The sequence below is a fragment of the Nakaseomyces glabratus genome, chromosome K, assembly GCF_010111755.1.
Source record: "Nakaseomyces glabratus chromosome K, complete sequence".
NCBI classification, from domain to species: Eukaryota; Fungi; Ascomycota; class Saccharomycetes; order Saccharomycetales; family Saccharomycetaceae; genus Nakaseomyces; species Nakaseomyces glabratus.
In genome coordinates this window covers 1,062,044-1,087,023 of record NC_088961.1, presented here as the reverse complement: position 1 = coordinate 1,087,023, position 24,980 = coordinate 1,062,044, and the positions used below count along the sequence as shown (strand labels likewise).

The following is a 24,980-nucleotide window of genomic DNA, read 5'->3' as shown; positions in this document are numbered from 1 at the left end:
TTTCATTAAAAGAACATATTTCAAATGCTCACAACTATATAGCGATGGTAATAATATAATCTAGCATAAAATCAATCTCTTCATCCATATATATTTCCAGCATTCATAGCTCTATGTACCCACACGACTTTACAGGCGAAAATAGCGGAAAACCCGAACTTTCTGGGGATTTTGATTTTAAAGTTAAAGTTCAATGATAAAAGTGCGATGAGCTTCACAGCGGTGGCAACCTTGTCAAGAGTTTAAACTAGCGTTTAAGGCCAGCAACTTTAGTTACTCAATCTAAATTGTGGTAAATCTGTGAGCAATACTTGTTATGTTTGGTGGTGGTGCAGGGAAATTGAAGCGGAAGTCGTTTTTCCTGTTTGGGGATAGTAAGAGTAGCAATTCCGATGGCAAAAAGGGCAACGAGAGCCCTGTTCATGTGGGTACACCATCCTCGACTTTCAAAGTAAAAGGTAAGGAGTCTTCATCAGCTCCGAGCAATAGGAAAGAAAAAACTCTAAATAAGAGCGCATCTGTGCCTAACGCAAAAGGTACCGACGGGGAGACTGCGAGAGTCAAGCAAGTGAATAAACCAATAAAGGCAGTGTCAAACCCCCTGGGTAAAGAGCCCCTATGGAATAGCAATCCGTTTCTTAATGATGACAACTTAAACATAGGTTCTGGAAGAAGACCAGAAAATATAAGACTCTCATCTACAGATTCTGCGAGGAGATTAAGAGAAAACAATCCATTTCGACTTGAAGAAGATCCCAATGCGATTAGTAACGAGCTAATAGATGTTAAGATGCCAAGTAAGGCCAGGTTTAGTAGGCCGCCACCCCCTCCGGTTAACGAAGACGAATTAGCTAATGCCAAGAGAATATCGTCGATCCCAGTACCGTCTGATATGGTACAAGCTAACCACGAGACAGAAGATTTACGAGATTTATCTCAAAAAATGAATGAAGTGCAAATAAATACCAATATTACAGGACACAAGAGACAGAAATCAGAAGCAGAGAAACTAGTGGATGATATTGATTCTTATATGAATAATCAGAGTTTATCACCAGAAAGCATTGATGAAAAGGCCTTATCACCATCGCAAGATATTCTCCCGCCAATTCTTGGTATAGATTCCGAAAGGATAGACACCAACTCTATTTTGGATAGTCTTTATTCCAATGTACCGCCATTGACTGTAGAACCAAACACAGAAAAAGATGATGACATGAGATCGGAAGAGGAAAAGTCATATAGTAATTTTTCGTTTGTACCAGATGTTGAAGATGATGATAGTAAATCGGGATTGGAATCACTGGAGTCTGATAGGCATGAAGGCAGTCCAGTTATGCTTCAGGATGATGTCAGTAATGAGGATATTTTGAGAGTAGTAAATGCGGACTCGTCATATCACTCTTCATCATCTTCATCATCAATATCGTCCTCATCATCAGTTGCAGGGTTGAATTGTTCATATTCATCCGTTGCAGAGGTTAATAATGAGGTCAAATCCTTTGAATCCAGCCATTATAATAGTGAGACCCTGATTCAACAACAAACCACGGCAAGCAATGAGGCACGCACTCTTAGGGTTGTCAATGAAGATAGACCATCATTTTACTTACAGGCTACAAATACCAACGATGATGATACTACCACAGTAAGTTCTGCATCTTTTGGCCCGTTGAAACCACTTCAGAACAATTATTCTGAAATTGATAGCAAAGATGTTACTCCAAATATATTTTCCAATATGTCAACCATACCGAATGCCGATACCAGCACTAGCACTGAAACTAGCTCTGCTAATATGAGTACACCAAAAGCTTATAAATCTACTACAAGTACGCCTTTGGGGACTATATCTGCAGCAAGTGAGTCATTCACCACTCCGACCAACCTCCACAATGAAAAGGAAGCCCAAGTTGATACTGAGAGTGGAATCAGTGCTAGAAGCTCTATGGACAAGAATAGTGGTATATCTAACAATATCATATCACCAAGATCTGAGAACACTTTTAGATTGGTATCCAGCTATTTGGAGGAGATCCGGTTAAAATACAACCCAACATCGAATTTCTTAGAGCCTCCACCCAACTTACCAATCTCTATAAAGCAAAAGAATAACTTGATACAACCAAAAAACATTCGTGTCAAACTAAGGACTAATGCCAAGCAGATCGGTATTAAACATGGTAGAGTAAAACAGAAATTGCTTACCCTTGAGACCGCTAACGAAAATACTACCGATACAAAGCGCAGCAGTTCTAGTTTCCCTAATACCCCTACTGGAAGTGTTATTGATCACACAAAGGAATTCCGTAACCTTTTGCACAAAAACACAGATAAAGATGTCGATCAGTCCTCAGAAACCGGTTCTGAAGATTATTTGGATGAAATTCCTGGAGATGAAGCATATGATAGTGATGATGCAATGGCGCCACTGCGTGAAAAGAAATCACGTACTGCAACGACAGATAACACTGTCACTAGAAGTAATACAGTTGTTAGTTATTATACTCGCAAGAAGAACAAACTGGGTACAGGATACAACGAGGAAGAAGCCTCTGAGCATGCTCTACCATCCAAATTGTCCATGCTTGACTATGCCAACGCTGAAACTAAGGCCAAGAGGGGGAGAAGTGAATCCCGGGCAAGTCAACTGTCTGCTAAGACTGAAAGAGACTTCATGTTCAGAGGCCCATTGCACATTGCTAATCCTTCAGATTCTGAAAGCGATTAAAATCTCACTTGATATTTTTAATCATCTATATAACTCGATAAAATCATATAATAGCACATATAATTAACGAATTTCATGATATATAATAGATTATCTTTGGCAATACTCCATAGGAAGATCTTCATTTCTTTATTTGATAATTCGAGCTGCCTCGGCAGTTTATACTTGTCCTTCAGAGAGCCCCAGACACGACACGTCGTTCTTTGGATTTTTGGCAAAATTCAAAGGAGCAAAAGATTGAAGTCGATCAAGGAATACATAGAACATACACGTTAGAAGACAGCCTCAATTGGTGCTCAATAGCCTAGTAATCGCAAGCACGAGACAGGTTGTTATCAGATACTGTTTGTGAAGGTATTCAAGAATTTTTCTCTGGCGGTTTCCGAGTGATATTTGGATAAGTGGCCATTGAGAAAGCAGCCCTAACTGACGATAATCTGGTGAATAGAAGGAAAACCATATTGGTGAAAACCTAAGTGCCGAGAGTAAAGATGACTGCTGAAATTGATCCACCAGCTTACACGCTGGTATTTAATCCTGCTACAAACAGCACGCCCAACACAGTCGCTGAGTTTCAAAAGGCCTTGGAGAAAGGTTCCGATGAAACCAAGATTGAGGCCATGAAGGAGATCTTGGTGACAATGTTGGAAGGCAATCCATTACCTGAGATGCTAATGCATATTATCAGATTTGTTATGCCATCCAAAAACAAGAAGTTGAAGAAGCTATTGTATTTCTACTGGGAAATTGTTCCAAAATTGGATCAAGATGGAAAACTAAGACATGAGATGATTTTGGTTTGTAATGCTATACAGCATGATCTACAGCATCCAAATGAGTTCATTAGAGGTAATACCTTGAGATTTTTAACCAAGTTGAGAGAACCAGAATTATTGGAACAAATGGTGCCTTCCACATTAGCTTGCCTTGAATACCGTCATGCCTACGTTAGAAAGTACGCTATTCTAGCAGTCTTGTCTATTTACAAGGTCAGTGAGCACTTACTTCCGGATGCAAAGGAAATCATCAACACCTTCTTGTTGGCAGAAACTGACCCTATTTGTAAGAGAAATGCCTTCTTGGGTTTGTCAGAATTGGATAGAGATAACGCTCTCCAATACCTGCAGGATAACATCGATGATATTGAATCCCTTGATCCATTGTTGCAGGCAGCATTTGTTCAGTTTATCAGAAAGGATGCCATTCAAACTCCAGCATTGAAATCTCAATATTGTGATCTTTTGTTAGAGTTACTGGCATCTGCGACTGCTGATGAAGTTGTCTTTGAAACTGCATTGGCTTTAACTATATTATCCGGTAATCAAACGGTTCTGATTAAGGCTGTTAGTAAAATGATTGATTTGGCTGTTAAGGTATCCGATAACAATGTCAAAATTATCGTCTTAGACCGTATACAAGATATTAACGAAAGAAATCCAGGCTGTCTTGAAGAACTAACTCTAGACATTTTGCGTGTATTGAATGCTGAGGATATTGATGTCCGCTCTAAGGCCTTGACTATTGCTATGGATCTAGTTACCTCAAGAAACATCGAAGATGTTGTTCAATTATTGAAGAAAGAGTTGCAAACTACAGTCATTAACAATGAGAAGGAGAAATCATCTGACTACAGAAGTTTATTGATTAAGACAATTAGAGGTATTGCTGTCAGATTTGAAGAAATTGCTGCTAACATTGTCTCCTTGCTTCTAGATTTTATTACCGACTTGAACTCTGTTGCGGCCAATGGTGTTATAGCTTTTGTTAAGGATGTAGTGGAGCTTTACCCACAGCTAAGAAGTAACATCTTGGAAAACTTGATTGCAAAGCTTGAGTCAGTCAATTCCGCAAAGGCATACAGAGGTGCTTTGTGGATACTTGGTGAATATTCTACCACTGAGTCGGAAATCCAAGATTCTTGGAAGCACATTCGTCAAAGTATTGGTGAAATTCCAATTCTACAGACTGAATTGAAGAATCAAAGAAAGAGTCAAGATGAAGATGACGAAGCAACAGAAGAGAGTGCTACTAAGCAAGCCGGACCTGTAATTTTGCCAGATGGTACCTATGCCACTGAAAATGCGTTTGGTTCTTCTAATAATGATAACAAGAAAAAATTGGTGGAAAATGAAAATCGTCCACCTTTGCGTCGTTTTGTTTTGGGAGGAGACTTCTACACTGCTTCAATTTTGGCCAGTACAATTGTTAAATTGGTTCTAAGATTCGAGAAGGTATCCGAGAGAGCAGCAGTTCTAAATGCATTGAAAGCTGAAGGTTTGTTAATGCTTGTGAGCATTATTAGAGTTGGTGAAAGCTCTATAGTGGAAAAGAACATTGATGAAGATTCTCAAGAAAGAATCACCACAGCAATTGCTATTTTGATGGATGAGTCAAATCCAGATGAGTCAAGTGCAGAAAGAGAATTACTAAATATTGCATTCTTGGATGCAACAAAGGCTTCTTTCAAAGGCCAATTTGTTGCCCAAAAGAAGACAAAGCTTTTCAAGTCCTCACCTGTCAGAAAGCACAAAGAAGCCATAGACCAATCTGTTTCTTTCAGGCTGTTACAAGAAAACGACAATACTGCTGTTTCTGGGGATGCCATCGATGAAGATTTGCAATTGGCTATTAGAGGTGACGCAGCTAGAGATACAAGCTCGATTGCTATTTCAAAGCTAAAGAAGATTGTTCCTTTAACTGGTTTCTCAGATCCTGTTTATGCTGAGGCATGTATCACAACTAATCAATTTGATGTAGTACTCGATGTGTTGTTAGTAAATCAAACTAAGGAAACGCTAAAGAATTTCCATGTCCAGTTTGCTACTTTGGGTGATTTAAAGATAGTTGAAAACCCACCAGCTACTAATGTTGTTCCTCATGGTTTCCACAGAGTTTCTGTTACTGTCAAGGTCTCTTCAGCTGATACAGGTGTTATCTTCGGTAACATCATATATGATGGTGGTCATGGTCAAGATGCCCGTTATGTTATCTTGAATGATGTTCATGTTGATCTAATGGATTACATTAAGCCAGCTAAAACAGATGACGAAAGTTTCCGTACGATGTGGAACGCATTTGAATGGGAGAATAAGATCTCAGTGAAATCTAAGCTTCCATCTTTACATGCATACCTTGACGAACTTATCAAGGGTACAAACATGGGGGTTTTGACTCCTGTAGAATCGCTGGGTGAAAAGGACTGTAGATTTTTGTGCTGTAATTTATACGCAAGATCTTCATTTGGTGAGGATGCCTTAGCCAACTTATGTATTGAACTTGATCCAAACACAGAGCAGGTTGTGGGTTACGTGCGTATTCGTTCCAAGGGTCAAGGTCTAGCCCTTTCCCTGGGTGATAGAGTTGCATTGATTGCAAAGCAAAACAATAAAGTTATCGTTGGTCATGTCTAAAGTACAACCCCAAAGATAACTATCACACAAGCTTAATTATAAATATAGTTTATATTAATTTTTGTCTATAAGAATAAAATTTGTTATACGTCTACATACGAGGTTTTTGTCATTGTTACAATAAGTTCAGATATTGATTCCTCATGAATAAAACATAACTCAAAGTGGGTCGGAGCCGCTTGTCTGGTGTCGTATGTTTCCTTAATTCTCCTTGTATACCGACATGGAGATAGCAAGTAGTTGAAATATTTGAGAAACTACAGCTCATTAATTGTCATGAATCGATTTTAGTATTTTTGCAGGTACACCAGCAACAATCATGTTTTCAGGTACATCTTTAGTAACCACAGCGCCTGCTGCAACAACTGCATTATCACCAATTGTGACACCGGGCAGCACAGTTACGTTGGCACCGAGCCACACATTATTACCTATTCTAATTGGAGCTGGATAAAGGTTCTTACGGTCAGCGGGACTCATTCCATGATTTAAAGTTGCCAGCACAGCATTGTGACCAATTAAGCAATCATCACCAATGGTTACACCACCTTGGTCCTGGAATCTACAGCCAGAGTTGATGAAAACCCTCTTTCCAACAGTAATGTTTTTACCACAGTCAGTATAGAATGGAGGGAAAAGACAAAAAGTAGGATCCACTTGTTTACCTATCAATTGCGAAAACAACTCAAGTAGTTCTTCCGGGGTGTGGTACTTGTTATTCATCTCCATGGTAATCTTCAAAGCATCCTGGCTCACACCATGCATGAACTTGTAAGTTTCAGTGCCTGCGAAGACTGGTTCTCCAGTGTTAAGTTGGTTAATAAAGTCCTGAGTGTTCATAGATGTATAGCAGTTGTATTAGTATGTATAAAGGGCAATGAGACTCTGTTCAGGAATTTATTCGAATGGTTGTTAATTGTAATTTAGGGAGTCCAGGATCTCTTTCTCTTGAATTAATCAGGCGATGATATTGTTGCAACGTCTGTCATTTGTAATGACTTTAGATTATTTGCGTTACTTATCGATTATTTACAAATTATGAATGTTCTCAAAAACTTATATAGAAGTAGATTCATTTCTGGAATGGGAATTGTAGACCACTTAGCAAAGTGACTGCCTGAGCGGTGTTTTGAGCCGTGGTGTTAATATTTACATGCATACCGAAAGTCTTTGGCCACAGATCCTGGTTTGCGTCAATCTCTGGGAAGAATCTGACATCGGAGGAGGTCATACCGAAGGAAATACCGCCAAATCTGTCACCGTTGGGTTTCACACCTTTATATTCACGAATTCTTGGTAGCACAATCTCGGTCAATGTCGACAAGAACTGGGACATTTCATACCCGGTCAGCACAACTTTGGCACCCATCTGGTGGCCTTTCCTCAGTTTCCACGTTGGCACGTCAGTCTTTGAGTAGATTGGCTTGGGCTTAGCGCCTGTTATCTGCTGTAATTGCAAAGCAGCAGACACAGCCATCAGTTCGTTCTCCTTGGCTTCCTTGACAAAGCAATTGATCGTGACGTTCTCCAGCCAGGGCACATTGTGCCACTTAACAGGCTTGATGTCCGGCAACTGCGCCATAGACCCCTGGGGCTTCTTCAATGGTCTGTTCAAGTGGTAGGGAGACGACCCATCCCATTCTCTTTTCTTCAACCCTCTCTCGACCTCCTGGCCATGCCTGTAGTTGATCAGCAGCATATCCTGCTGTAAAGTCGAGTGGTAGAAGTCCCGCACACGGTCACCACACACCTCCTGTGGCCTATACCCAGGAGACCGCACATCAGTCTTCTCATACTTGAGATCAGGGAACCTTGGCGACAGCTTGTTCTTGTCGATCCTCACCAAGTGGTGGACGGGCTTCACCAGCGAGCACGCAGCCTTGCCAGCACCACTAGTACTAGAAAACGCTCTCCTCCCAAGCATCCTCAATCGTTACCGTTGTCGTTGTAGTTTGCTCTCACTCAACTGAAGGCTCGAGTACCTTTTAAGCTTCTTATTGAGAAATTTCAACGGATTCCTTCGAAGCTTTTTCTTAGCGAGTCAAGTGGATAGCGATGAGGCCCAAAGTTATAGACCTAATAGCCTTCGTACAAGCCCAGATAGTTGCAAGGAGAGTTATATATTCTTTGTATTTCTAATTTACACTGCAGTTGTAGATGTATATTTGCGACAACGCTTCCTTGAGCTACAGCACACAAGACTGTTGAGCAGTATCGGGTTCAGGAGAGCAGAACCACCTCGAAAGCTACGGTTCAAGTCAGTCGAGCCAGTTATAAGATACAGTTTACCGTTGAGCTTGTACTCGATGAATCCCATTGCTCTGGTGGTTGTGGCGGTGTCCTTTTGGTGCCAATACTGGCTCGAGAAGAGCTCTATGGTAGCGCACCTTCTACGCCACGAAGGATTGTCAACTCTTATAAATAGTGGGAAGTCTGCTGAATCAGAAAGTATTGCTGGGTGGAACAGGTCAGCGAGGTATATAGATTTGGCGATGACGGTGAGAGATGTTGATGTGCCTATTCCAGAGCAGCCAGGTGCTCCTTACCCTATAGTGACGAAGTGCTGCGATATAGTGTGTGGGTTTGGCAGAGGGTCCAGCGAGCTGGGTATTCCCACCGCTAATGTGCCCGTTGACCAGCTCCCCGAAGTAGTTAACAAGCTGGAGCTGGGTGTGTATTTCGGATACGCCAAGGTGACCCCTGTGGCTCATGACTTGGAGCAGGTTGAGCGTGAGGACGGCAGGGTGGTGAGTTATAACTACGGGTCCCACCTAGAGGAGGACAACGGAGACTTGGAAGTACTGCCGGTGGTCTTATCCGTTGGTAAGAACCCTTTTTACCACAACGACTTCAAGACCGTAGAGATCCATATCCTGCATGACTTCAAATCGACATTCTATGGCGCAAAGATCAAGTTCAATATTTTGGGATACGTAAGACCAGAGCTAGATTACACGTCTAAGGAGGCTCTGATCGAAGACATCAAGACAGATATTGAAATCTCCAAGCAGGTCCTGGACACAGAGCCTTACAGAGCTCATATGGCCGAGTTGCTAAAATAAAATAGGAGAAGCTTAAAAAGCCTATTAGTTATGCTCTTTTATTTGATATAATGATCCTTTTTGCCGATCAAATGCACCATGAACTTTTACCACATGCAATTTATTTTTTTGGCCCTATTTTTACTTGTTCTGTTAGTTTACTATATTATAAAGACTGTTAATGATAAATATTTCTATACCTGTATATTACCACAAGCGTTTACTGTTCCTTACGCATATCGTAAACTATATCAACATCTTCCGGAAGGTACGTTTCACAGAACTCTAGAAGCTTTGTGCTTACCCTTTCATAGTACTGTTTCGGTATCTGGCTCCACACTCTCTCTATTATGTATCCTCTTCTCTCCAGGTAAGAGCGTTCGCTATCGAAAAAAATCAGTTTGCTATATAGATACCAGAATAGGCCACCACCGATTAAGAAGGTCAAATCTTTCCTTATTATCTCTTTGAAGACTTTGTCCTCTATTAATTGTGTGTTTGATTTGGTTTGTAGATCAACCAAATATGATAAAATAATACCATGTCCTTGACGCTTCTCTTGATACTCTAATCTATGCATTATCTTGGAAAGTATATCATCAGACAGGAACGCATTCGAGTTTGAATCCTCATAACGGCTCTGGTTCTTATTTCGGTGTAAGTATACTTGAAATTCGATGTAATTCCAAAAGCTCTGGAAGTCCTCGATATCTTCACAACCTTCGGGCAGTGAGTCCTCCCAGACTTTGAAAAGTTTATCTAGAAAATAGAGCTCATTAGTTTTGACCAGCACTACAGTCAAAAGTTCTATTATCCTACCTTTTCTTAGAGCATATTGCAAAGATTTTAAAAGTACATTCTTTGCTGAATATAAGTCTTCTTCGACTTTGAGAAAATATTGTGCGTATTTTATCCATATGAAATCATAATGAGCCAGGCATACCAAAGCCCTTTGGAATGTGGTTTGAGTTAATGGCGCTATGTTCAAGTTTATCACGTAGTCCAAATACTTGTCCCATATGTTTTGCTGATCTGCACTTACTAGTTCATCACATGAGGTATAATATTGTACTGTCAGCTTTGATTCAAATAATGAGTATCTTTCAATTACCTGGTATTGTACGATGGTGTATAGATCTTGGGTATACTTTTTAAGCTGCTCCTTGGCTTTCTGTATGTAGGGGCCTCGTCTGCCTTTGTAATTTATGTCAACCAATAATTTTTCCCTGATATCTATCTCTGAGACAAATAATTTCAGCTTCGAAAGATCAGTAATATCATCATCTATGTGTTTCAACCATATAGCATAGAATTTGCTAAAGGAATGCAACGGTATTTCAAGAACTTTTCTCAAAGTAGAGTAGTATCGTATTTTGACGTTGCACCGCTCTTTCAGTACTTCTAAGTACATTTCCCAAAACTCCCCGCTTAAATAGTGTACTCCAATGTAATCTTCAGCTTCGCTATACTTCTTGAGCAGTTGTCTCTGATCAATTACTATCTTATTGCATATTTGAAGGTAATTCTTCCACAGCAACAAGGACCTGTTGTTATGTACTGCCAAAGCCTCCTTGAATATGGTATGAACTGATTTGAAATGGCCCAGTTTGTACTCTAATAGAGCATAGTCGATATAATAGTTCTCTAAAAGCGGGAAATAGTAGAGCATATCCGTGTATGTGGTTTTGAGCAATTTATAGAGCTTAGCATCTATAGCCTTGTTGACATTCCCGATATGTGTGTTGATCAACACCAGCAACTTCTCCCATGAGATCAGTTTCTTTGGATATTGGGCTAGCTCGGTGGTCAATTGTGCAAATTCATGGCTGTTAACTAGCTTCTCATAGCCTTGCATAGTTATGACTGCTCTTGCTATCAATTCGGCTTTCAACCTTACCAATTTAAGTAACCTTGTAGTAAGCTGTATATGATTGTTGATATACTTGTATCTTTCAATATGTATTGATTAACTATTGAATTCTTTTGACTTGATTGTTTGTTTTAATCATCGCAGCTCATCGACTTTTCCATTATTGTCACTAAAATTTCGAGTGTGATATACTCAAACGTGGTACACATAACCAAAATATTAATACACAATTATGAATATTATCATTTACACAAACAATATGCGTATCGATACTTCCAATATTGCTGCTATTGCAGTACTGGGGAATGTATAATTTTACTACCAAGTCGAACATGAAACCCAAATATAATAAATATATTAAAAAAAATAAAAGTATGACTCTAATATTAGACAACATCTAACAAAATAAATACTGTGATTATAATACCTCATGCAAAATAAATAGATCTATCGAAGTGCATTATGACCTTTAATGTATGTTGATGAGGGTTTTTTTTCCCATGCATATGGTTAATGTGTGCAGTTAAATAATGCTAGCGATTCTCGTTAGCTCACAATTGAGACTTGACCCAACCTTCAAGACCGCCTTTAATAATAATCTCTTGCAAGTTCTTACCTAGTTCACCGACCTTTTGTTCTAATAGGACTTGGCCATCTGGACTACCTTCTGTAACATAAACTTTAGCGTTAGGAACATCCCATTTTAAGAACCATCCAGTTCTTCTGGTCAATTCCTTTGGTGCATTCTCGAACTTGGAACGTAGCTTTTCAACTAAGGTTGGAATCTCCAGAGTAAGCAATGCGTTATTGATGGAGTTTCTCGAGAAAGTGTTACTGAAGGACCCTGCAACCACCAGATTAATACCCTTTGCAAGTAAAGAAGTAGCTGCTTGTTCTCTGGAGGAACCGGTACCAAAGTTAAATCCACTCACCAAAATATCACCAGCGTTAGCCTTGGAACCAAATTCACCGTCATAGTTTTCCATACAGACTTGTGCCATAGTCTCACGAGAGACATCATCTTGGTACGTATACTTACCTGGGTAAATACCATCGGTATTTACGTTGTCGGCGTCACAAAGCACCAATTCACCTACAATCTCTTCTGGGAAGCCTTCTAACATTTCAACCTTAGCAGCAGAACCTTCAGAAACTGGTGTGGCGGTTGAGGTTTCAGTGTTGCATGCTAACTCCTCGGCAAGTAATCCAGAAGACTTGACGTCCTCAATACCCCATACTTCAGCTGGAGAACCGATTCTACCCAAGACAGCAGATGCGGCAACCACGGCTGGGGAGGCCAAGTAGGCCAAAGCATCCTTTGAACCCATTCTACCCTTGAAGTTTCTGTTAGTGGCACTGATACCGACTTCACCTGGCTCCAGAAGCCCAGCACCTAGACCGATACATGGACCACAGCCAGATGGCAGAGGCTTACAGCCAGCGGCCAATAGTGCTTGCCATATACCCTTCTCAGCAGCTTCTTTCTCAATTTCAGAAGAAGCAGCAGCGAAGTAGAACTCAACACCGTCAGCAACTTTGTTGACCTTGGAGAGGTCTCCCGTTGGGCAAACGACTTTAGCGGCAGATTCCAAATCAGAGAGACGAGCGTTGGTACAGGACACCAGGTAAGCCTTGTTGATCTTTATGTTATCGCGAGCCAGATCCTGGACAGTGTTAGAGACTTTGACGCTATTTGGACCTGACACATAGTGAGTCAAAGTCGATAGATCGATGACTAGCTTTTTAGCGTAGACGGCGTCGGAGTCAGCCTTGAATACTTTGGCTTTGTCTTCCAAGTTCTTGATGGTTGTCTCATTGATCCTTGGGTGGTTAGGACCGACTATGTTCAGACGATTCTTGTACCAATTGATCAGGGTGTCATCTACTGGGAATAGACCTGAAAGGGCACCCCATTCTGTCGTCATGTTGGCTATTGTTAATCTGAAATCCACGGGCAGGTGCTTGATGGCATCTCCTGTAAACTCGATGGCGTGGTTCAGCACTTGATCCTTGTTGAAGACACCGCACAGAGCGACGATGATGTCTTTACCTGACACTGATTCATGTAGCTTGCCCTTGAACTCAACTTGGGCCACTGGTGGGATCTGCCACCAGGTCTGGCCTGTGGCCCAGATGGCAGCCGCGTCTGTTCTCACCACTGGGGTACCCAGGGCACCCATACCACCGTAAGTGTTGGAGTGTGAGTCTGAGGCCACGGTCAAGTTCAATGGGAAAGCGTAGCCTTCCTCGACCATGATCTGGTGGCCGATACCTCTGCCTGCCGGGTAGAAGTCGATGCCGTGCTTCTTGGCGAAGCTCTCGATGTTTCTGTACTTGGTCAAGTTCTTGTCGGACTTGTTCTGGATGTCGTGGTCCAGCGTGTTGACTATCTGCCTGGGGTCCTTCACTGTGCGGGCACCGAGGTTCATGAACTTCAATGCCACTGGCCAGGAGTTGTCATGGGACATGACGTGTGCTGGCTTGATGGAGACATAGTCACCGGAGTGCACTCGCTTACCTGGGGCAAGACCGACGCTGTATTGCTGCACAATCTTCTCAGTCAAGTTCTGACCGCGCTGCAGTCGAGTATATACGTGGAAAGACCTACGCAGTACCACCATTGTTAATGTATTGTTAATGTATTGTTAAAGTGTTGGTTGTGTTTGGTGTGATTGGTGTGCTGATGTACCGATGTATCGAGAGGGTTTGCTATATATATGTGATGTGGATGGTTACGTTCCAATGCCAGATACAAGCATATATGCCACTAGGAATCATAAATTGCTACGGTATTTGGCGATGAATCATCAAACTTCTTAGTAATCAATGGAAATCCCGGTGGAAATGTGTGATTCCAGTGCGAGATGACAAGCAGATCAGCACGGTACAGACTACCCACACTACATAGAACACTGTAAATACCATACAACTACGACACAGTATACTATATAATACACAAACACAAGTACCACAATATAATATACACACACAAGTACAACAGTATACTATACTCTTATAGCCTCAGAGAGAGAGAGAGAGAGAGAGAGAGAGCAAGCGGCCGGAGTATGGACATAATAGTAACTACATACGTATCAACCATATGATTGATACGTATATAAGTACATAACACATCAAGAACAACGAAACACGCATGACTTCACGTATACAAGTACCAATATATTCAATCAGCAATCAGCAATCAGCAAGAGCCAGGTGCCAGGAGCCAGGAAGGGGAATCGGGGAAGGTGGTATAACAGAAGTGCTGGAGTGTACTTGATTGCCTTTCTGTGCAAAACTGGGTCAACACGCAGTACAAATACACATACTAACGTGTTGATAATGGCTAGGTACGCTTGGTATACTAGGGCTACGGACACGCTGCACCGGTTGACGGTGCTGACCATCATCGGTGGGTCGCTGTACATGACTGGTGGGCTGGTGTACACGCTGTACATGAACGGTAAGCGGTACGAGCAGAAGGTCATCACGGACAAGAAGGACGAGATGAACCAGCTGGAAGGCGCAGTGTCTTCCTCAGAGTGATTTATTGAACCCTAACAAATTGCAAACATTGTGTGGGAGGGTATTTCTAGACACTCCTCATTCTACGTAAACACTCCATATTCTAACAATCTGTATATAGTCTTATGTATGACATCTAATGCAATATATCTTCGCTTCTTATAAAAAGGGAAAATTGCCTTTAAGTTGCTTCAAGTACAAGAGAACATGAAGGCTCTTAGTACAAGAACATACAGGTCAAGATATGAAGGCTCATACAGGACAAGATATGGAGGGAGAACAAGATATGGATCAAGCAAGCGAGAACCAGCTGGAGAAAGTTACCACCGGCATTGAGCAGGAGTTGCAAGACGAGAACGAGAATATCAAAAAGGCTCTCGAGGAGTACTCGTCCCCGCCGTTGCCTCCCAGAGATCACATTGCCACGGAGAGTGTAGTGCCTGAATTGCCCCCCAGGAACCATGATGAGGCAGAGAAGAATGATGTGATACGCAGTGAGAGCGAGGGCACTGGTAAGGGCACTGGTAAGGACACTGGTAAGGCCACTGTCGAGGCCAATAGTGATGCGGAACCGACACTCCCACCGAGGAATATAGAAGAACAAAGAAATGTTGTGGTTAACACTGATTTCCTTGCTTATAACAATAAGCGGATAAGAGACTTAGTGGCTCGTGAAGGCCCCGATAGGGAAGAAGAGATCTACGTGAATATAGGTACACTGAAGGAGAAATATAAAGAACAGATCTCTAAGCTGGAAGAAGGCCAATACAACCCTATAGTAGCAACCTTTATCCAATGCTTACCTGACATTTCTTTAAGGGACCTAATTGAAGAAGAGAAGATACTGCTTTCCACTGATCTCAAATTTAGGGATATTGTGTGGCCAATACTGTCTTTTAACTATGTCAAATCAGAAAACTTGAATAAAGGATCTAATGAGGCAATCACAAAGTTTTTGGAGAGACATAATATTACAGATGAAGAGACTTTGACAAGATACACAACTGTGTTGACGACATATTACTCAGAGACATTTCAAGGGGAGTTGTGCGATGACATTGTCATCCTACTGAATGCTATTGATATAGTTACCAAGGATGAACAAGATTTCTATATTATTTTCGAAAGTTTGCTCAATAAGTTCAACATGAAGGAAGTATACTATTCTAACAATGACAAGGATATCGAACTATGCTACATATTTGAGAGATTCCTGGAGGATAATCATAAGGCCTTGTACAACCATTTGTCCAGGGAAGGTCTATCTACTAAGATGTACTTACCCGTATGGATTAGAACGTTATTCAGGAAACAATTGAACGAAGATATTGCAGTGAAGATCGTGGATATCATTCTCCTAGAAGGCTTAGAGGGACTCTTAAGGATAGCCTTAGCACTCATAGTGGGGAATGAGGACAAGTTGTTGAGGTCCAAATTCGAAGATATCTTATCGATAATTAAGAATCTAGATCCCATGGCAGAATTATCTAGCGAATTTATCACTGAGGCCATGGCTTCCATCGAATTGAAACCAAAGGCGGTAATTGGCTACAAGTATGAGTATGAAGAAATCCACAGGTTGGAGAGAGAAAGAGAAGAGCAATTTGACTATGTCAAGAACAAGAACAAGAACCTTCAGGAAAAGGTAAAGAAACTTGAACATGATTATACTTTCCTAAACCGAGAGCATGTGACCATAGCCAATGAGCTGGTCAATAGCCAATTGAACATCGAACAAATATCTGTGCAAAACAATGAGCTAAGAATAGAACTGATCAACCTGCGAAAGGAACTGGCAGAGCTAACCAAACAAAAAGACATAGAAACTGGTAAAGCTGTTCCTGATGACATGAAGAAAGAATTAACCAACATCCTTGCAAAGAATTCTAGAGTGATGACGGAAAATTTACAACTTCAAGATAAAGTCTCTGAACTAGAGAAAACCGCGGAGGATATCAAAAGATGCACTGAAGAAGGGAAATTGTACGAAGACCCTTCTGCTTCTTCTTGGACTGGTCTAAAGAAGATATCCACCAAATTTTAAGATAGTTTATTTGTTTTTCTATTCATCTGTTCCTAGAGAGCTACACTATACATATCTGATTTATTTTTTCTCAAGAATCGTTAGAGTTATAACTATTTAACTGCTTGATTCGACTAGTTTATTGAATACATATAGCTCTGTCTGCTATGATAATGTTACAGATATCATGAATCACGAGTAACATCAAGAAGGCCCCGAAACGATTGACGGCTCCTTCACATCCCAGCGAATTGTGAGTTTGCTATAGCATGGCTACTGAACAAGAGGATTATATGAACGGGTGTATAACCTTTCTGGTGATCAAGCCGGTTAACAAAATAACGCCGACAGCATAATCAAACATGATCAATCTTTTGGTGGGGCCTTTACTAGGGTCTCTCAAACTTTCGGTGCCCTTTTCGAGGAACTTTTCCGTGACGGCTAATGCAATGCGTAGGTGGAAGTTGGTGGAGTGCCGTCGAGTGGCTAAGCAGCCAGAGTACAAAGTTGGCGATGTGAGACCTAATTATGTTCCCAAGGAGAGAAAAGAGTTCCCAGATTACAAATATGGTGAAGCCTTAGTCTTCAAGCAGAGTAATAAGGGTCTGTATGGTGGTTCGTTTGTGAAGTACGGTAACAAGATATCTGAGAGTAAGCATAAGACCAGGAGAACGTGGCACCCCAATGTGATTAAGAAGAGTTTATGGAGTGAGACTCTGAATAGATCCATAAACATCAAGATGACTGCTAAAGTGCTAAGGACAATAATCAAAGAAGGTGGTATTGACAATTACTTAATCAAGGATAAGAGTGCTCGGATCAAAGAGCTGGGCCCGACCGGTTGGAAGCTGCGTTACAGAATAATGCAAAGAAAGGAACAACTCAACAATCCACCTCACCATGATAAACCAGTTGTCAAGCTAGCAGATGGCACAGAAGCCAAGGTCCTTTACGAACAAGAAATCGACGGCGAGTCCTACAGAATCAAAGTCGGTAGGAGAAAACTGATGACTTACCTGTACCCCTTGGAGAAGTTGGAGCACAAAGCAGACGGCAAACCATTGAACCACAAGGAATTCATAGACAAGTTTGGTGATCTGAAAGCAGAGCAAATTATCCAAAGACTACACAAATATAACTTTGATCTGAAGACCATCTCAGTATGAAGCAGCCCATTGAAGATCGATATCCTTCATTTTCTCCCCGCACATGTAAATACCTACATTAACAAACCAAAGCTGGAAAATCTAAAAGGATCTATAAGAGATAACATAAATAGCAATATATTCACCTTGTCAATATATCTGAAAATACGTTTACCAACGACTAGCGCAAGCCCAACCTGCCAGGAGGTACATCTTCACGTACATCACATGTGAATTTGACGTACATAAATACCACCTTAGCAACAATAGTTTATTGTGACTGCCTTTCCTAAAACCCAGACATCCGTACCATATAACACCCATACATCTTAGCAGATATTTGATTGCTAAGATGTTTTTGCTCGGAATCTCACCCCTCCCGTGCTGGGTGCTTCGAAAGCCCGAGGGCCATCCAACCAGTAAAGGGGAAAGGCCCAGGTGGTAGGCTCACGGTCCCACGGTGCTAGGCTTGTCTAAGGTACCACTTCCCTCTAGGCTATGGTAACCCTCTCCCTAAGGGGAAGATTCTGAAGAGCCGAGAGCTGCCCTTTCAGTCGGATGGGCAGCGTGGCCATGGGAAGGGGGAGGGGAAACGTTAGAGTCTCGCTAGGCAGAGGGGTTCCTTCTGCTTGAGTGCTCGCAGACCCGGCTTCCTCCTCCGGTACTGAGACCAGGCCCAGGTCCAAGCCTAAGCCTAGGCCGAAGCGTGAGCCTAAGCCTAAACCTCAGCTGCACTCCACTTGGTGAGTCTCCGTAGTGGCAAACTCCATTTTGGTGAAAATTTCCAGCTACACTGGGGTCGATGCGTAGTCGAAAACTCTCTGCGTGAAAGTGGGAATAGTGGCTAGCTGGAAGTTTTAGAAGTGGGTGGACGGTTAAAAGTTGTAGATACATAAGTTGGTTAATTTACGCGCTTAATTGTCAACAAGAAGAGGTAAACAAAGACATCAAAAATGGCCGTTAAGACTGGTATGTTAACCTAGGAAATTCGACAGAAAGATATATGAAGCACATCCCGGAAGTTTGCAGCAAAAATCTCTAATCAGCATGATATAATATGCCTTGAACACGGTTGTAACAATGTGAATAGCTAGCCGATAGGAATGTAACGCTGAAGTTGTTGAAATAAGAATACCGAGAAACCTACATTTTTGGAAATCTCTGATAAGAAACGAAGATTTATGTTTTGAGAGACACTACTATAATGACATGGGACAAATTGCAACATAATGCTGAAAATTATATCAATTCTATTGGCATAACATGAAATGAGATAAACTATTGACTACGGATGTGGAACCAACAAAACAATTCGAAGCAATTTTACTAACATAATTACTATTATCAAAAATCTCTCTATTTGTATTTACCATGTGATATTGAAATCTTTTACCACCGTGAATGATAAGTTAGGTATCGACTATTGGCTTGTGTATTGGTTTGACGAAGAGCGAAAAAATTTCCATATTATAATTCTTCCATCGTATTGTGGTGCAGTGTGACAAATTTTTATTACTAGCGTGATAGTGGAACAAGCAGTTTTTATTACCGATAAATATTATCTGTTCAATATGAGTTTGGAATTCTGAAGATTTAATCACATGGTACTGATAAGAATAAGAGCATAAGTTTTTGGTATACTAATGATTCCAGGTATTGCTGTTGGTTTGAACAAGGGTACTAAGGTCACCCAAATGACCCCAGCCCCAAAGATCTCTTACAAGAAGGGTGCTGCTTCTAACAGAACCAAGTTCGTTCGTTCTTTGGTCAGAGAAATCGCTGGTTTGTCTCCATACGAAAGAAGATTGATCGATTTGATCAGAAACGCCGGTGAAAAGAGAGCTAGAAAGGTCGCCAAGAAGAGATTGGGTTCTTTCACCAGAGCTAAGGCTAAGGTTGAAGAAATGAACTCCATCATTGCTGCTTCTCGTCGTCACTAAACGGGTTATTCCTAATTATTATATCTTTCTCAAATCCATTTTAAAAGAGAAGATCCAACTTATATAAAAAGTACATCTTCTTTCAAAAATCATGGAGATTATAACAATGTCGAATACCTGTTAAATCCCACAACACTACATAAACATTTTCTATAAACGGAATGTAAACTACGTTACATATAATTTAATCCTTATATTATTAGATCATCATACCAATGTGATCCCCTCCTGGTTCAATAAGTACTTAGACAGTAGAGAAAACTCAAACATACTTCAATAACTATTTCTAAATGTTGCCGTAAGACTTACTTATCTGCACAACCTTTCTCATTTTACAGGTGATAGTCATAATGTAAGTGGAGTTGTCAATATTCCTCTGTGAGTTGGCCTCTCTATACCCTAAACCTCATTACGATCATAGAAAACGATGCTGTAAAGTTCGAGAAATTTTTTTCAAAATTTTGAAAAACTATAAAAGGCAGGCGATGGGCACCTTTAATTTAGCTATGAGTTGTTACGTATCATTTTTATTGTCATTCGGTTTTATTCTTGATTCCTCTTTCGAAGATCCCTACAATGTCTTTTATTTAATAGACGCCCAGAGTCACGGTGCAATCTTTTTCTAACATAGATGTTATGAGTAACCCTCACGGTCTGGATGTCGTTTTACCTTCTCCAGACTGCCGTGCTCGCGGTTGTTCTTAGAGCAAACCAGTACTCTATTCCATTGAAATATATGGAGGGGTAGTGAGTGGATCTTCCCTGGAAGTATGAATTTGAATATACTTATGATTAGATTTTCTTCACGCACATTTTTTTATATATTTTCTCACTCCATTGTATTTGTAGTATTCTTTTGAACAGGAAACCTGTCACGTATGAGGTCTTAAATGATTCAGATTTATGTTTAGGTGCGTATCTAGGTGATGCCACTTGAAACCCGTGACAATCCTCATACTTGCTGGACGACACAGTTACAATGAGTAACTCCACATATGAGATAGGATAATGAACCTTTTTGTAATTCCACTAATAAAAAAAATTCGACAATTTTAGGCAAGTTTATACAGTAAAACTAGAAACTACTACAATACTTACCTTTCTGAATAACAGAAACATTCTTATTTCTATAAATGAAAGTTCAAAGTCTTTCCAAAATTTATTGGATGACTATCCCAGATATTATCGGATAGTTATTTCTTATCCCAGCCCTTCTTGATAGCTTCTGCATAGGTAGGATAGTCAATGTAACCTTCGGCAGTCATAGTGTAGAAGTATGACCTGTCATACTTGTTCAAAGGTAATCCCTTTTCCAAACGGTCGACCAAATCAGGGTTAGAGATAAAGTATCTACCATAACCAATTATGGTTCTGTCATCATTAACAACATCCTTTACAACTTCTGGATGAATGGCATAGTTACCAGTTCTAATAATCACACCCTTCCAGATTGAGTAAGCGAAGTCAATTGTACCTTCATTGTATACACTTTCACCTTCTGGAAGGAATGGATCAAGAACTCTTGGCTCCATAAAATGTATGTAGGCAAGTCTCTTTCCTCCCTTAGCTCTTTTTTCCAATTCACCAATGATGTAAGCATATTGTGCAATAATAGTAGGGTCAGTACCACCAGACATACCTCCGTAGTTACCATATGGTGAGAATCTAATAGCTGTCTTCTCAGCACCAATGGCATCAACGACAGCATCAACTACTTCCAAAACAAATCTTGCTCTGTTTTCAATTGATCCACCGTATTCATCGGATCTGTGGTTGGAAATTGGGTCAATGAATTCGTTCAACAAGAAACCAGTTGAACTATGAATTTCAACACCATCAGCACCAGCAGAAATAGCATTCTTGGAAGCCTGCACGTAATCATTAACATATTGCTTGATATCTTCCCTAGACAAGCCGTGTTGTAAGTTGTTGGACTTCTTTGCAAGCTCTTCTTGTTCTGGGCTTGCGTAGTAGTTATCAGTTGCTGAATCAAATCTCAAACCGTCCCTGGCCAACAGATTTGGCATGGCTAGTCTACCCAAAGCCCAAAGTTGCACCCAAGCAAACGATTTGTTGCTGTGAATGGCATCAATAATCTTTCTCCACTCAACTAATTGTTCTTCAGACCAAATACCTGGAGCATTATCATAACCACCAGCTTGAGCAGATGGGAAGGTACCTTCAGTGATAACTAAAGTACCAGGTCTTTGCGATCTTTGTCTGTAATACTCTACAGACCATTCTCTGTTTGGAATGTTACCTGGGCTCTCAGCTCTCATTCTAGTTAATGGTGGGAAGGCAGCACGATGTAGAACCGTGTTGTTACCAACTTTCAAAGGCTTGAATAAGTTAGTACCCTTCAAAGAGACTGGCTCAAAATCAGTTGTGAATGACATTTTGTTATGTTGTAGTTTGATAATTTTTGCTAATTGAATACTAAAGACAACGCTAATATTCTTTCTAAGTATTAACTTGCTGTTTTTCTAGCAATAATAGGATTAAACTTGAAAGAAGAAGCCATTGATAATCCAAGAATGGAACATCTTGGTAGCCTTTTTATATGTTTTCGAGATTAAAAATTTAGAGTGTTCCTCAATTCTATATTTTTCCTGTTATCTCAGTATTCCTCAATTTGTAATAATCTATCAGTGCTATCTGAACAATCATTGATCTATTATTATTCTGGCAGTAAAATTGTATAAATTCGTATTCTAATCATAATTTCAACTATTTCGTTGGGAATTGACCCGAGTTAGCTCTTTCTTAGATTTTTGATAGAGGTTAAAAATGAAAAATAACAGTTCTGAGTAGAATAGAACAGCGGTAAACACACATTTGAAGTTAATCAAGCTCAATTAGACCAATAAGCCATCCATTTTCACCACAATGTTACATTTCACGCATCCTTAGTAATGAAGTTTATACAATTCCCCACGTTAAATTCAAGGTAATTTGACAGCTTTACCGTTTTCAATCACAATGGTGTTAACATACCGGGAATGGATAAACACTCTAATTAATCAATGGAAAACTATGGAAACTTTTGCACTCCCTGATCCTTACCTAATTCAATTAACTCAACAAAGTCATGAACTCCCCTATAAACAACCGCCATCTCACAATGCTGATTAGAGAATTCAGTCACCTTGTTTAGAAAATAACGCAGATTAATTCAACCACAATAACGTCCACAATCATTATGTTAAGAACCAGAATGAACAAAAAAAAATGATTTCCCTCAAGCCTGCTACTATATTTGCCAACATAACATGCTGCCAGCTTTATCGGAGTCCGAAGCTATTTCCCAAACTAAGGAATGACAAGATTAATCCAATTACCCTGTTCCCATAGTACTCATTTTCATTCATTGAGTCGTGGTTTCTAATTTTCAGGTCCACAGTTCGCGAAGCTACAATGATCGACGACGATTTGTAATACGTAATCAAAAATTGAAAATAAAAAATGATAGGACCCCACAGTAGTGGGAAGAGTGGACTTGACATATATTTATCTGTAGAATGTTACCTGAACACACTGTGATTGAATACGTCTCCTTCTATGAACTGTGGTTGATAGTAATATGCCAAATTCTCTCCTTTCGGAGTTACTCTCCCGTCAAAAAATATGCCTATAGGAGTTTACATTCACTATGTAGTCATTCAACATCACGTGTAGGTGATATTTTGTAACATCGAAGCAAATAACACACAGTACAGTGTTACTTTATTGATAACGAATAACTCTTAGCCCCTATTCTTGCAACCGATGTCTAACAGTTGTTGTGAGCAAAAGCAAACAGACTTTCATACTCTTTTGCTTCTGAAGGAACACAATACATCCATGCTCTTGCACTGTATTTACTAATTGAAAAATACCTCACCTGCTTTCAAAACACTTAGCTAAACCGCAACAGATCAGGTTTATCTACGTGCAGTAAGCATATTAAGGTCTTTCTATTGATTAAAGATTGACCATTACCTAATGACGTTCAAAGCACCCAATCATAACAGAATAAAGATAGGAAGTTTGGTCCATCTAAATTTCGGGAAACGTTTCCTGTTGCCAGGCTAAAAGTTTTATCAAATCCATTTAAGTTTGTTGGTGGTGGCGTAAAAACCGACAAAACAAGTATTCCATATATCCAACTTTCTCAAGCACCAGGATCAATCAACAACTAAATAACTACCAGTTAAAACAGTTAAATCCTTTTAGACCGTATCGAAAGCATAATCAACATACTGGCCTAGCAGAGATAGGATAAATATATGCCTTGATATTATCTTGCAAGTTCAAATTTCGAACTTTCTCTAAGCTCAGACGAATGCAGAACACATATATAATCTTGTTTTGATACTAAGACCATATACCATACATCGAAAGTATAACTTGAAAATGGATTGGAGTCAATTTAGAAGCTTTGCCAATTATCTATCGGAAGTTATACTCATACAAAACTCATGAAATATAGAATTTTTCCATTTTAAAACCATTTCCATCACATTGCAGTTTGAGATATTTGTCATTTTCTATCCCGCAACTAAAGTCTAGAATAAAATATCCATTCAGATGTTTAGCTAATACTGTGCGGTTAGGCATCTAAAAACATTAATTCGTCCAGAATATTAGAATATCGGACGACAAAGACTGCAAAAGGCTGTTGGTGTTATAGAAATGGTTGGCAGCTCATTAAGACTCAACAATCATTGGCTTTTCAACATATTGACCATGTAGCTTTAGGAAATAACGCATCTAAATTTTAAAAAAGTTGGAGTTATTTATGTTTTCTAAGTTCTTTTGAAATCGAGTTTAAGGAGAAAGAATATCAAGAATGATAAGCAATAATTAAACACTCAGCATCTCCTAGGTGCACATGCAAAATTGCGTCTATGCCGTCATCCAATAGTGGCGGAATTAAATCCCCAACAATTTATTTTGATAGTCGGATAATAATATCCCATATGATCAATTCCTGATTGAATATCATAGATAATTGTCCTCAATATTGCCTTGTTGGCAAAATAAATAAACATACCGGCAACAAAAGCATATCATTCTAAACCTCGCTGTTTCAATTTCAATTTCAACAATTCAGGCCTGGGGCAACACCTGGAGCCGATTTCAGGATTTTCAGCATAAAATTTCTTACAACACTTGTAAAGGTTATCGATAAGTCGAGAACATCTGTCTTCGTTATAACCATTGCTTTGTAAGCAGTCCTGAATAGCACAAGCTTCTTTCTGACATGCACTGGATGATCTACCAGACATCGGGTCGTTTGTTTATTTGTTTATGTGCGCG

At 40.1% G+C, this 24,980-nt stretch overlaps 13 protein-coding genes across 13 annotated transcripts; 7 read left to right on the top strand and 6 right to left on the bottom strand.

Moving 5' to 3' along the window:
• Nucleotides 1–316: 316 nt before the first annotated feature.
• GVI51_K10945 (uncharacterized protein) lies at nt 317–2,731 on the top strand (the record flags this gene model as incomplete). Its single annotated transcript, XM_448699.1, has 1 exon — nt 317–2,731. One exon carries the CDS (start codon nt 317–319, stop codon nt 2,729–2,731), a length of 2,415 nt encoding a protein of 804 aa, XP_448699.1.
• A 491-nt stretch (nt 2,732–3,222) lies between these two features.
• Nucleotides 3,223–6,141, top strand: SEC26 (coatomer subunit beta; the record flags this gene model as incomplete). The annotated part of the gene is made up of 1 exon (XM_448698.1): nt 3,223–6,141. One exon carries the CDS (start codon nt 3,223–3,225, stop codon nt 6,139–6,141), a length of 2,919 nt encoding a protein of 972 aa, XP_448698.1.
• Nucleotides 6,142–6,408: 267 nt separating this feature from the next.
• On the bottom strand, nt 6,409–6,981 carry GVI51_K10901 (acetyltransferase; the record flags this gene model as incomplete). Its single annotated transcript, XM_448697.1, has 1 exon — nt 6,409–6,981. One exon carries the CDS (start codon nt 6,979–6,981, stop codon nt 6,409–6,411), a length of 573 nt encoding a protein of 190 aa, XP_448697.1.
• Nucleotides 6,982–7,213: 232 nt separating this feature from the next.
• MRPL7 (mitochondrial 54S ribosomal protein uL5m) lies at nt 7,214–8,065 on the bottom strand (the record flags this gene model as incomplete). Its single annotated transcript, XM_448696.1, has 1 exon — nt 7,214–8,065. One exon carries the CDS (start codon nt 8,063–8,065, stop codon nt 7,214–7,216), a length of 852 nt encoding a protein of 283 aa, XP_448696.1.
• A 382-nt stretch (nt 8,066–8,447) lies between these two features.
• Nucleotides 8,448–9,203, top strand: FMN1 (riboflavin kinase; the record flags this gene model as incomplete). The annotated part of the gene is made up of 1 exon (XM_448695.1): nt 8,448–9,203. The coding sequence occupies one exon, from the start codon at nt 8,448–8,450 to the stop codon at nt 9,201–9,203; it is 756 nt and encodes a 251-aa protein (XP_448695.1).
• A 199-nt stretch (nt 9,204–9,402) lies between these two features.
• On the bottom strand, nt 9,403–11,037 carry PRP42 (mRNA splicing protein PRP42; the record flags this gene model as incomplete). Its single annotated transcript, XM_448694.1, has 1 exon — nt 9,403–11,037. One exon carries the CDS (start codon nt 11,035–11,037, stop codon nt 9,403–9,405), a length of 1,635 nt encoding a protein of 544 aa, XP_448694.1.
• Nucleotides 11,038–11,603: 566 nt separating this feature from the next.
• LYS4 (homoaconitate hydratase LYS4) lies at nt 11,604–13,673 on the bottom strand (the record flags this gene model as incomplete). Its single annotated transcript, XM_448693.1, has 1 exon — nt 11,604–13,673. The coding sequence occupies one exon, from the start codon at nt 13,671–13,673 to the stop codon at nt 11,604–11,606; it is 2,070 nt and encodes a 689-aa protein (XP_448693.1).
• Nucleotides 13,674–14,391: 718 nt separating this feature from the next.
• COX14 (Cox14p) lies at nt 14,392–14,595 on the top strand (the record flags this gene model as incomplete). The annotated part of the gene is made up of 1 exon (XM_448692.1): nt 14,392–14,595. The coding sequence occupies one exon, from the start codon at nt 14,392–14,394 to the stop codon at nt 14,593–14,595; it is 204 nt and encodes a 67-aa protein (XP_448692.1).
• A 223-nt stretch (nt 14,596–14,818) lies between these two features.
• GYL1 (Gyl1p) lies at nt 14,819–16,618 on the top strand (the record flags this gene model as incomplete). Its single annotated transcript, XM_448691.1, has 1 exon — nt 14,819–16,618. The coding sequence occupies one exon, from the start codon at nt 14,819–14,821 to the stop codon at nt 16,616–16,618; it is 1,800 nt and encodes a 599-aa protein (XP_448691.1).
• Nucleotides 16,619–16,959: 341 nt separating this feature from the next.
• Nucleotides 16,960–17,763, top strand: MRPL24 (mitochondrial 54S ribosomal protein bL28m; the record flags this gene model as incomplete). The annotated part of the gene is made up of 1 exon (XM_448690.1): nt 16,960–17,763. The coding sequence occupies one exon, from the start codon at nt 16,960–16,962 to the stop codon at nt 17,761–17,763; it is 804 nt and encodes a 267-aa protein (XP_448690.1).
• Nucleotides 17,764–18,695: 932 nt separating this feature from the next.
• GVI51_K10725 (60S ribosomal protein eL36) lies at nt 18,696–19,682 on the top strand (the record flags this gene model as incomplete). Its single annotated transcript, XM_002999537.1, has 2 exons — nt 18,696–18,711; nt 19,396–19,682. The coding sequence occupies 2 exons, from the start codon at nt 18,696–18,698 to the stop codon at nt 19,680–19,682; spliced, it is 303 nt and encodes a 100-aa protein (XP_002999583.1).
• A 1,193-nt stretch (nt 19,683–20,875) lies between these two features.
• GVI51_K10703 (alkene reductase) lies at nt 20,876–22,078 on the bottom strand (the record flags this gene model as incomplete). Its single annotated transcript, XM_448689.1, has 1 exon — nt 20,876–22,078. One exon carries the CDS (start codon nt 22,076–22,078, stop codon nt 20,876–20,878), a length of 1,203 nt encoding a protein of 400 aa, XP_448689.1.
• A 2,652-nt stretch (nt 22,079–24,730) lies between these two features.
• On the bottom strand, nt 24,731–24,949 carry CMC4 (Cmc4p; the record flags this gene model as incomplete). Its single annotated transcript, XM_065626644.1, has 1 exon — nt 24,731–24,949. The coding sequence occupies one exon, from the start codon at nt 24,947–24,949 to the stop codon at nt 24,731–24,733; it is 219 nt and encodes a 72-aa protein (XP_065482716.1).
• Between the last annotated feature and the right edge of the window lie 31 nt (nt 24,950–24,980).